This window comes from Plasmodium brasilianum, chromosome 9, assembly GCF_023973825.1.
Source record: "Plasmodium brasilianum strain Bolivian I chromosome 9, whole genome shotgun sequence".
NCBI lineage: Eukaryota > Apicomplexa > Aconoidasida > Haemosporida > Plasmodiidae > Plasmodium > Plasmodium brasilianum.
Window position 1 is genome coordinate 80,420 of NC_090122.1, and position 12,944 is coordinate 93,363.

Consider the following 12,944-nt stretch of genomic DNA (forward strand, 5'->3'; position numbering starts at 1 on the left):
CTATGAAATAGACACAATTTTGGTGTTATTTTGAAAAACAGCATGGTATGAGTATTTAACAAAAACAATAAGTGAGATTCTAACATATAAGAACCCTTTTTAAGATGCGTACATATGTTAAAATATATATATGTACATATATACAGTACACATGTTTTCCAATTGTACCCGTAATTAAAACTGTGCAAAAAAAAATTCACGAATTCGAAGGAACTTAACCAAATTGTTGATGATATACAATTTCTTGTTCTATTAGGAAATTATTCTCAAACTCTGTGATTAAAATTTGTAGTTACACATTTAAAGGAAAGAAAGAAATTTCGTTGTTCACTTGAATATTAGTTCCTTTAAGAAGAAAGCAAAAGTAATATAAATATTTTGTTTTTTCCTTTTTTTTTTTTTTTTTTTTTGTATCATTTATATTTCATTAGTTGCGCTATTTATATTAGCATTATCTATCCTTTTAATGCTATTAATTTAAAACTTACTATTTTTTTTTTTTTTTTTTTTATTTTAGGCAATAAAAAGAAACCAAAACTGGATATACTCAAATTTTATATATTTGCACAAGTACAATTATTACTCTAAGGTAATTCCTTTTTTTGAAATATCTGTTCCCTTGAGCAACTTTTCTATTGTATTAGGACTAACTGTGTCATTCTCTATTTGTGGAATATTTTCGTTTTGTATATTAGGAAATTGAGCTTCACAAGTTTCTTCAAAATTATACTTTTGCTCAAGATTTAATGATAATATATCTTGAGTTTCTTTACATGGTCCATTATATTTTTCACTCGGTGTGCACATTCCTTTATTCTTTCCTTCATTGACATATTCAAAGTATAAAGGACATTTCGAATAGTCTCTTTGTGAGTTTTCAACACATAACCATTTAACATTACATTTTTTGCTAAATATTTCTTTCTCCTTTATGTCCATGTAGTCAAAATGAGTTATACGAGGACAATTGACTGGGGGGTTGTAATAATCTGGGGATTTACACACTCCTGATGCCATCAAATTTACCCACTCCCTAGGACAATCATATATGTCATAGCCATATGTGCACTTATTCTTACATGGCCATGGAATTCCATATTTTGAAGAAAAAGCTACTCTTTGCTGAGAAATTTTTATATTAAAAGTTTTTGATTTTATTTATTTTGTTTTCTTTTTTGTTAATACAAAGGAAAAATCAGGATGGAAATAAGATTCATACAATGATGAATTTAAGCTCAACGTATAAAGTGTATACTACTCATTTGAGTTAACTGATATATCTATCTATATATGCATACATATACCCGTGCAATTATAGAAATATTTATGTAAATTCATGTTCTTATGAATGAAGTAACCTTTTTACAAGTCCAAAAAAACTTTTTTTTTTTTTTTTTTATTTACATGGTTAGACATGTGGCTTATTAATTCCATTTCCTCCTTTGAAATTAACCCTTCGAATTCTTTGCTACCGCTGCATATATCTTTTTTCGTATTGTAAGACCATCCTGTTATTGAAAATGTTTTATTATTATTCTTTTTATTAACTCTTGGTTATATGGTTTTCAATTTCTAATTAGTTCAATTTTAAAAAAATGCAATTTCTACATATACCAACTACGTTTTATGTTTTACTTTTTTTTCTTTTTTAACCTTTAGGACATGTTATTGAATAATCTCTTTCTGCAAGCAAAAAATATAAAAACATGTTTTTTAAGTTAAATAATTTTTCAAGTTATATCTCCCTTTTATTAACTTATAACCCTAACAAATTATATTTTTCGTAATGATTATCACGTTCTACTACCGATTGCTACGATTTCAATATTCTACATTATTCTAGTATATATAGTTTGTGTATATATATATATATTATATATGCTTTTTATTTTTTTTCTTTTAGAACAGACCGCATGATTCCTCTTTGCATGGCCAAACCTACATATAATTTGAACAATTGACTATATGGTACTTTTGAAATCCTTATTAACTTATTATATCACTTTCATGTATTTCGCCATTTTTTTTTTTTTTTTTTTTTATTTGCATATAAATTAGTTCTATTTGTGTTTTTTTCATTAATATTAAGACTGATAAAGTACCACTTTACAAGCTGAAAAAAGAAGAAATGATATAATATAAATGTAACAAAATAAAGTAGTAAAGTGGTGAAGTAATAAAGTTGTTTTCCTTTATATATGAATTTTAAAACACTTTCAAGATACCAGAAGAAAATTCCTCCTTTTCGTTTTGTGTGAAAGCTCCAAAATCCTAAAACGATAAGTACATATAATGTGTACATTTACGCATATACACATGTTTCTATATAACAAATAATCCATATATGTTTATACTCACATACACATAAAATATATTTACCATTGTCTTGCTACAACCCCCAGAATAATTTCTGCATCAAAAAAAAAAAAAAAAATATAATATTTCAAAACATTAAAAACATATTTTCAGGTTAACTATAATAAAAGTAATTATAATTAATTTCATCACTCGAAAAATTCTTATCTTTCTGTTATATACATATATATATATGTACATACCGAGGAGCTTCACACTTTCCGGTGTACGTCCAATTTTCAGGACACTCCTTTAAGTAATCCCTTTCACTATTACCACATGACTCATTAAGGCATAACCAATTGACTTCAAATAATATATGGATAACACACTTATAATAAATTATATTATTATTTATAATACTTTATAAAATCATATGTTATTCTTATATAAAGTCAAATATGTTTTTTTTTGCACCTTTGCAATCTACTCCTATGACACTTTTCTCCTTTGCACTTAATGGTTCAAAGGCCATAATATGAGAACAAGGTCCAGAATAGTCTCTTTCACAAAAAATAAAATAAAATAAAGTTAAAAAAAAATATATATATATATATATATATAATAATGCAAATCTAAATAATTTACAAATTAAAATATATATTTATACATTTATATGAGTTGATCTGTATTATATATATATTATTTTTATACTTTGGTGATATACATTGTGTTTCTGATATTTGTTCCCATGTAGAAGGACACTGTTTTGAGTAATCTCGTAAACATATTCTATCATCAATAGGCTTTTTAGATGACCATTTTCCTTCTACCAAATCTTCCATAAACAGTTTTTCTAAATTACTAGGAATTTTAACATCTAATAAATCAGTGCTTAAAGATGATGGACTTTTTGTCTCCTCGTAATGACTAAAAAATTTCAAGTAATAGCGTATCATGCTTCGAGTAACTTTAACATGTGTACATATGTATGTATATAAATATATTATCTTTATTCATGTATATCTAACGTTTTTCTCTTTTTTCTGATTTTTTAATATTTTAATTTTTATTATTTTTTTTTTCTCTTAAATTAACCTTTCTAAATTCTCTTTTATAACAGCTGTACATTAAAAAAAATTAATAATAAGGAAAAAGAATAGGATGAACATGTTAAACATTCCTTAACAACTTTAATAGGTATTTGTATATAATTTATTTATATTCCAAAATATAATACGTAAGCGAGTTTAATATACAACTCACAGAAGAATAAAATGCATAATAAAATATAAATAATAACACGTCTACATTTCTTATTTTTTGATATTTTTTATGCTTTAAAATACCTCCTAATTCTTTTCCTGTATCCATATCTCTTCAAAATGTTAATAAAAAAAAAAAAAAATCAGTTTTTTAAATTTTAATTTTCATAATTTTTCTTTTATTATATTTTAACAACATATTTTATGTGTTGTTATTGAAATAAAGGAGATTATATATCATACGCTACCTATTTTAACAATTTTTGTTTTTTCCTCGGTAATTTTAGTTCATTATACATAATATAAATATGTGTATATGAATATGTACATAAGTACGTATATATATATATATATATATATGTGTGTGTAAGCATACATATTAGCATAATTGTCATCTTTTTGCAACTCTTTTTTAAACTTCCGTTACCCCTCATGTTCCTTCTCTTTCACGTCTTCCGCCATTATATGCATAGCGCGTGGCACAATTTTTTTAATTTTTTTTTTTTTTTTTTCTTCTATTTCTTTTTCATTTTTAGAAGGACTAAAAGCATTTTTAATGTTGTGTATTCTCTTATTTTTTACGATATCTTTTTTTATTTCATTTTCATCTATTTCCTGATTGTTCTCTAATTTCATTCTTTTAGTAGTTCCATATATTATATTTGTGCCTTCACTAAATTTTTTAACTTTTCCATTTTTTTTAACAACAGCATAAGAGTTAACATTTCCATTTTTTGGTAATTCCCATATATGATTGTAATTAACATCTACAATTTTTATTGGTCTTCCTCTATTATCTAATTGATACACCCCATTTTCAACATTAGGATATTTCCTTTGAGAAAATATTTTTATTCCCAAAATTTGTTTAATAAATAAAACAAAAAAAACAACTTGAACTTTTTTCATCTTTTTTTTTTCTTTTTTTTTTTGCTCTTTTTTCTAAGATTATGAAGCACACCAATAAAAAAAAAAAAAATTCCAGAAAAAATAATTGTAAACTTTTTAAATAAAAAAAAAAAAAAAAAATTGATCTTTTAAAGTAATAAAAGGTATATGATGGAGTAAAAAAAAATAGTACCTATAAGTAAATACACATAAATCTGCGTGTTTCTTATCACGAGATTGTCTACAAATACAAAGAAAATGTTAAACAACTGATTGACTGCACTTACATAACTTCCATATAAAAAGGAAAATGTAAAAAACATATTTCAGCTAATAACCAGAAAGTAAATGTTCAGAACTGCAAAATAAAACAAAAGGGAAAAAAAAAATAAAAATAAATAAATACACATGCAGAAAAGGTTACAGAAATATTCTTTCGCGTTAAGACGTTGTTCGAAGAATCAGATTATGTTTCATTGTTTTAATGTTTTCTTTTTAGAATTGACAAAGTCTACATATAACATTATTTTCAAAATTGTTAAAAACTTAAAAATTTCCACTTACCTTTGTGTATGTACACATTTTTCTTTTTTTCAAACCTGTTCATATTTACTATTACTATATTCTCTATCCTTTTATTTTTCTTTTCCTTTTTTTTCATTTTTTTTTTTAAGTTAATTCAAGATGACTGATCAATAAATATATTCCATCAACTTTGTACTAAGAAAAAATACATGTCATAATATTTTGCTATTTATATTAATAATATAAACAAAACAATGTTATTTTGTTTTGTATTGAAATATTTTCAATTAAAATATGTTAAACGATGAAAAATAATTTCCCAAAATATAGATAGTTAAAAGCTATTTTGCAACTTCATTTTGTTGTTAAAATGTATTTTTCAAAAAAAAAGTTCACTTGAATGATTTTCAACAGTGTTATTATTATTATTCACATAAAACAAAAACAATTTTTAATTTATGCAAATAATAAATGGATTTTCTAAATGAACAACACTTTAAAACTTGTTTTACATATATTTTAGAGCAATTCGATTTTGATATATTTTTTTTTTTTCTTAAACTCATAATATATTAAAATAATAAAGCTGTCTTAAATATTTCATGTCCCATGAAATTTGAAAAAAAAAAAATAAAACTTTTAAGATGTGCGTCATTGTATATGTAAGTGAACTCGTAATGTTTGTTGTTCGAAAAATGAGAAGTACTTTTTTCACAAAAAAAGAAATGTCCTTCGATATTATGTAAACGTGGTCATCCAAATGAATGATAAACTATATTTTGTATAATATATTTAACATTATTCATTTTTATTAGAAATTGTTTTTAATTTCAAGAGTCTTACAATATAACATGTTATTAAAATTAATACATAAGTATATATATATATATGTATATATCCTTATGTGCACATAAATAAATAAGTTGCAGCAGAAGTACATACGGAACAACGTATCTGTTGAAAACCCTGTGTAATAATACATTCACATTTTTCCACTAAAAAATAAAAGGAAAAAATTATTCTTAAGAAAGCTCTTAAAATATAATTAATTTAATCCCCCAATATATGTATGTTTTTCATAAAATGATACTAAAAAGTAAAAGGTATTATTTCACATATTAATCAGTAAAATAATGACATAATAAGAAAAAATGTACATTCTTTTTTTTTATATTTGTACAAACTTTTTCTGCAAGATTAATTTATGTACACATATACATATGCAAAAACGAATACATGTATATGTTAAAAAAAATTTATTATGCCCTATTATATTTTTAATTTTTACTTTTTCTAATATCCTTTCTTTTCTACTCCAGTTCTTCGAAAGAAAAAAAAATAAAATAAATAAATAAATAATACAATACATTTACAATTTATATAAATACAGATCCAATATAAATCTAGTTTAATTTTGTGATACAATAAAAGCAACTAGCATAATAAATTTATTACATATTTCAGCTAATTACAGCAGTTATAGTTATGTATACATGTTTTAATGGCATTAATATAATGCTCAACTTGTAGGTAAATACCATCTTCCCTTATCTTTTTCATATACTATTGTATGCTAACAGAAATAGGCTACTAGTTCGTTTTTAAATAACAATACATACATATTCATATATGTGGATATACATTCATTTTTATATATTCCAACCTACAATAGCATATAAATGGTAAACTTAAAGAATAAACTTAAAGAATATTAGTTACAGAATAGATTGAGCGTAACCTCAGCAAGAAGAAGCAAGAGAACAAGGTAAAATAAAATCATTGTTATATGTGTGAAATGTCATAGATGAGATTTACTTAGCACTACTAAAAAAACGTAAGAACAATTTCCATATTTCAAGCAATCATACTAATGAATGGAATCATGTAAAGGGGGAAACACAAAAACGTATAATTAAATGTATATCTGTATATATATATATATATATATATATATATATATATAATATATATATATATGTATGTACATAAGCGTTTATATGTACTTATACGTATTTATTTATAAAGAAGGAATAGGATAAGGTAAAAAGCACCCTTCATTGAAAGATGTTTCAAAATGTGCAAACCATAATTTTAGATATAAACGATGGAGAAATGAGAACCGGGTACTCCGGAGAGTGCTCTCCTAGATATAACAGTAACCTAATTCTAGGGCTACCATTAGGTCATAATGCCACCTTAAAACATACGATATTTCCATTATTACCAGAAATAAAAAGAGATAACGTAGAATTATTATGTGGGATGAGGTACATATATGACCATAATAATAGTAGCAATTATGACATAAATTTTGAGGTAATGGAAAAATTATTCGAAGACATATCAGGAAGTAAAGCATTAGATGTTAATTTTGAAGATCATCCTATTTTATTAACAGAACCTAATAAAACGGATAGTAAATATAGAGAAAAATTTACAGAATTAATGTTTGAATCTTATGATGTATGTCAAATGTTTCTATCAAGAAGAAGCGTTTTATCGTGTTATGGTTGTGCACGGACATCTGGACTAGTATTAGATATTGAAAAAAACTGCACAAATTTATGCGGACTACAAGAAGGGTATATATTTCAAAAACATATAGAAGAAGTTCCAATAGGTGGAGACTTAATTGATAGAATATTCTTAGCATATTTAGAAAATATTAAAAATATTAAAATATACCCCTATTTTTCTATTGATAAAAGTTTAAATAATGAAAAATCTAGTACCGATATGAAAATATTAAAATGTCCTTTGGTTACAAAATCATATTACCTGTGGGGATCTCTTCACGTAGTCAGCAAATTGAAAGAAAGTTTAATTAATGATTATCAAAATCCTAATGACAAAAATAAAAAAAATTTAGAAACAAATGGAACTGACAATAGTTATAAATTACCAGATGGTAATATAATTAACCAAAATATTACTGAGTCATTAAAACTTATTATTCCTTACATTTTTTTTAGAAAAAAATATAATCAAAATAGTATAAGTAAAGTTAGCGGAATAACAATGTTAAACAATATGGATTTTAATTTGTTTTATGACACTTTAAAAAGTTTAAAGCTCCCAGTTCTACATAAATATAATTATAAAATTAATAAGAGTAATTCTGTCATTGAAAAAATTCCAGAAAACACTTCTGACAAGAATTTCAGTATGTGTTATTCAGATCAAATAGAACCATATTTTGAAATATTTGATGGCTTACAAGATTTTATTAAAAAAGGAATTTTATCCTTTCTATCAGCTAATATTAATCTAGACGATGTTCTTAATTTTCTAATTGTAACAGGAGAATCTACAATGTTTCATAACTTTGTTGGAATATTAAAATCCTATCTTCCTTTTATAGATACCATAAAGGAGAAAAGTACAAGAATTATATATAGTAAAGGAGCGGACAGAAAATACAATTGTTTTATAGGTGCATCTATTTTATCATCCTTGGGTTCCTTTTCGCAATTCTGCATGACTAAAAATGAATATGAAGAATATGGGGTTAAAAACATTGTTGATAAAAAATGCGTTTGAAAAAAATTGAAGGAATTTATTTTGTACTACAAATTATATGTAAGTAGATGATTTTACATATGTACATACACTGTATCGAAATGTGCGATCCTATGCGAAACTACTGCAAATTGGAACAACAATCTTGGAATTCCCCCAACTTATTAAATGTCATGATCACGCTAACACGCACACTCACACTATACTTGTGTATATGTGTGTGCATATAATTACCATTTCTTATAAGTGCCTTTTTCATAAAGATGATATGTTTTTGAAAAAATTCTTCATTCCCGTTTTTAGTTTTAATTAGAGTTTAACATTTTTAATAACACCGAGAATCTTACAACATAATGCTGTGAAGTTTGACTTTCATAAATGTGTGCAACGAATTACACACATATATGTGCCCATGCACATATTTACATATTTGTAGTTCTAAAATTTTGCTTTTTTTAACATTTGTTTTTATTTGTTCTTTCCAACATAAATACCTATGCAATAATATTCATATGATGTACTTATTTCATAATCATTTTTTAATTCTTTTTTAAAAAAGCAAAAGAGCTTGCACGGTAAATGTATATAGCTCAGGCTTCCTCACGAATTTATACATTTTTAATTAAAAAAAATAAAAGAAAAGAATAGTTGTCTACGTCTACGAAACACCTTTAATATCTCTACAGTTCAATGTATATTTTAGAAACAATGAAAAAACTGAATATAACGTTTATATAAAAAAAAAAAAAAAATACATTCACATTTTAATTGCAAAACTATTACTGATAAGCGATAAAAAAGAGAGTTCTATCTTTACACATAGACAAAATATACTCAAGTTAAAATTAAAAAAATATAAAAAACATTTTTTCAAAATGCTATGTGAACAGGTGCCTATCACGTAATTTCCTTACCCTATTCTTTAATCAACGTTGAATAGGTACAAATGTATGCATAAATACAAATAAGCATATATATGTGCAAAAATATAGACTTCCTCACCCTTCTATATTACATATGTCATAATATGTTTTATTTTTAGAACAATGACGCCTTAATATTTCATAAATCTGTATTTTAAAGGGATTATTCATGTTTTTTTAATTGTCGAAAGGAATGAAATTCCTAAAAACATGTTATCGTTTAAAGGGATTTATTTTCAAAATTTCCCTTTGAAAAAAGAATATTGATGATTCCACTATTACAAAAAGAAGAAAAAACAAAAGATAACTCTACTATGTTAAAAAAATGCATCTTAAGTTTATTTCCTCCTTCATGTTCTAGAATTAAAACCCTATATTTTATTTATCTCCTTCTTTGTTTTTCGCTATTTTGTATGTACCCAAAGAATCATCACTTAGTATCTCCTGTTTTTAAGCAATATATGCAAAAAATTGAAAAAGTAGATAAAATAAAGTACTATTAACTGCATATATTAATGGACATATGTATAATTGAGTACATATTATTATAGGTACATTTCTATTTTGTAAATATACTAACATTTGACTCTTTTAAGTCAATTTCAATTTTATTTTTGAAAAATTTATAAATCTTTATAATACAGTTCATGCATTCATTTATTTAAAAAATTTAATTTAAAATAAAATTATTTTTGAACAGTTATTGCAAAATTTTGGATGCGATGTTTTTATAATATGATCGCACATATACATACATGATCATATATATATATATATGTATATATATATATTTTATATATGTACATAAATATGTAAAAAATTAAAAAAAAAAAATTTTTAACCCTTCGACAAATGAAACAATAAAATAAATTCTTAAATATTACATACCTGTTCTTTATTATAATTACTATTACAATTCATATCTTAATTTTTTTTTCTTTTTAGTACCCATTGTTATAGTAAAAAAACGAAAATTAATTAAGCATACGTATTCTTCTTTTAACAGTAGTTCATATTATATAATTAATGAAGATAGCAAGAAAAACATAATTCATTTTTCCACAAAAAAAAAAAAAAAAAAAAATATATATATATATATTCGTCTGTTCGTATATATGTATTAATACGCAACCTTTTTTTACTTTTATTTTACCTATAGTTTGCGTTGGCAAAATATCAGCAGTACTTTTTTTTCAAAGGATAAAGAGAAAATAAAATCCGTGTAAGAATTTGCGCGCATACAGTAAAACTACTATTTAACAGATTAGTTAATTCTATATATTTAGAAAATTAAATGCAAAATTCTCATAAATATCAAACTTTTACAAAAACGCTGAGTGTAAATGCAATAGAAACTTTTTATTACTATTCATAAAATTAATAGAAGAAAAACTTATGTAGAAACATTAAAAATAAAAAGAGTTTAACTAAAAAATTTGAGGGCATTTTGTAGAAGCTCAAGGAGGCACATATACTTTAAAAAGCATTAACATTAAACTTTGAATTAGTTGCCCGTGCCTTTTATCAGAAGATCATAAAAATAAAAGAAATAAGGGAAATAACTGTATAATTATTTTAACATGCATACATACGTCCCTATATATATGTATGTGTAGGTAGGGGAATATAATACGTAAAATACAGCCGTAAATAAGAATATTTAAAAAAAAAAAAAATGAACAGTGATCCAAACAAAGATGTGCAAGATTCTAAATCTGATAAATGCACATCATGGGTAAAATGGTTTAATAGTAAAGCATCGAGTAATTTTTTGGTTGAAGTGGATAATGAATATATAACAGATTCATTTAATTTATATGGTTTAAAACCAGAAATTCCAAATTTTAATCATTTATTATCAATTGTTGCAGGGAATGCACCTGAAGAAGATGATTCTAAAAATCCTCTAGCAAAAGATGCAGTTTGTTTATATTCCTTAATACATGCTAGATTTATTACAACACCAAAAGGTTTATCATTAATGAAGGATAAATATATTAAAGGTGATTTTGGAAGTTGCCCTAGAGTTAGTTGTTCACAACATAATGTGCTTCCAATTGGATTATTTGATCAAATTAAAATTGCAAAGGTACATATATATTGTCCATTATGTCAAGAAATTTATAAAATACATGAAGAAGATAAAGTATATTTAGATGGTTCCTTTTTTGGAACGTCTTTCCCTCATATACTTTTACAAACTTATCCGTATTATGTTACACTAAAAACGCCCTCTTATTGCACATCCAAAATATTTGGATTTAGTGTTTATCATAATTTTACTAGAACTGAATACAAAATTGTTAAGGGAGAATTTGGAAGATTGTCTAGAGAAAATTTCCTTAAAAAGAATCCAAAATATTTAAAAAAACTGAAGAAGGAAGAACTGCAAATTAAAGATACCGAAAAATCTTAAAACGTGTCTTTAATAGAATGATCATTTTATTGGGCTATATTTTTTTCCTTTATCTTTTATGAATAGCCACAAAACGCATTATTAACTTTTTATTTGACTCCCCTTTGAAATGTGCATGTATATATATATATATATATATATATATATATATATATATATCTGAATACATACATTCGTACGCACATACATGCATACATACATACATACATACAAACATACAATTCCCCGTTGCATCATATATGTACTTATATGTAACCTTTTGCTTAAATGCATTTAAGTGTGCATCTCTTGTACACACTTGTTCATGTTTATGTTTATTATCCTTTGCACGTATGCTTGTTTAAGCATATTCTTTATATTTTTTGTATTTACTGAATAAATAGTAAAAACGCTGAATCTTATTTGTAAAAAATCACTGATAAATTTTTTAAAACATTTCAAATATGTATAATATAAATGTATACATATGTTCGTAGAATTTATAGTAATTTATAAAAAAAAAAAAAAAAAATTAATTCGAAAGAAAATTTTTGTAATAATATATTTAGGATCAAAAAAAGGAAAAAATTAATATAATATTTATCTTTTTTCCTTTCAGTGTAACACATTTGTGAACTGTTTTGCATTGTCTAAAAAGTACCCAAATTTATATAATACTTAATTTTTTTTAATTCGACGTACTTAATTTTGTATCAATTTATATATAACAGTGTTGTACAAAAATATGCTTTCTTTAATGACATTTTTTTATTATATGTTTTTTCTTTTACTTTCTTTTCCTTTCCATTCTTTTTTTTTTTTTTTTTAAGGTTGTAAAGAAATTTTATTAAAACAAAAGCTTTATCATTTCAAATTTTTTATAACATTTTGTTTATTATCTTATTGTTTCTTATTTTTTCGTCTATATTGTATAAACTATATATAAGTTAAAAATAAGGAAAAATAAATAAAATGACTTACAGTTTTATCATTCTGATATAAACGTACTTTCATGGGAATTATGAAACATAAAATGTCTTTTTATCTTAAGTATTTAATTTTTTAAAATAACAAAAAATATGTTCTCTTCTTTCAAAAAAAAATAAAGTATATGTAAGAACTGAATTAAACAAA

General features: G+C 24.0%; 3 protein-coding genes across 3 annotated transcripts; 2 read left to right on the forward strand and 1 right to left on the reverse strand.

Annotated features, from left to right (window-relative positions):
- Positions 1 to 579: 579 nt before the first annotated feature.
- Positions 580 to 5,109, reverse strand: MKS88_002642 (CPW-WPC family protein; the record flags this gene model as incomplete). The annotated part of the gene is made up of 13 exons (XM_067215668.1): positions 580 to 1,122; positions 1,405 to 1,508; positions 1,654 to 1,683; positions 2,226 to 2,271; positions 2,380 to 2,410; positions 2,559 to 2,661; positions 2,773 to 2,858; positions 3,010 to 3,225; positions 3,394 to 3,418; positions 3,645 to 3,673; positions 3,988 to 4,502; positions 4,787 to 4,806; positions 5,013 to 5,109. 13 exons carry the CDS (start codon positions 5,107 to 5,109, stop codon positions 580 to 582), a joined length of 1,845 nt encoding a protein of 614 aa, XP_067073224.1.
- A 1,928-nt stretch (positions 5,110 to 7,037) lies between these two features.
- MKS88_002643 (actin-like protein) lies at positions 7,038 to 8,513 on the forward strand (the record flags this gene model as incomplete). The annotated part of the gene is made up of 1 exon (XM_067215669.1): positions 7,038 to 8,513. One exon carries the CDS (start codon positions 7,038 to 7,040, stop codon positions 8,511 to 8,513), a length of 1,476 nt encoding a protein of 491 aa, XP_067073225.1.
- A 2,577-nt stretch (positions 8,514 to 11,090) lies between these two features.
- On the forward strand, positions 11,091 to 11,831 carry MKS88_002644 (casein kinase II beta chain; the record flags this gene model as incomplete). Its single annotated transcript, XM_067215670.1, has 1 exon — positions 11,091 to 11,831. The coding sequence occupies one exon, from the start codon at positions 11,091 to 11,093 to the stop codon at positions 11,829 to 11,831; it is 741 nt and encodes a 246-aa protein (XP_067073226.1).
- Positions 11,832 to 12,944: the final 1,113 nt, after the last annotated feature.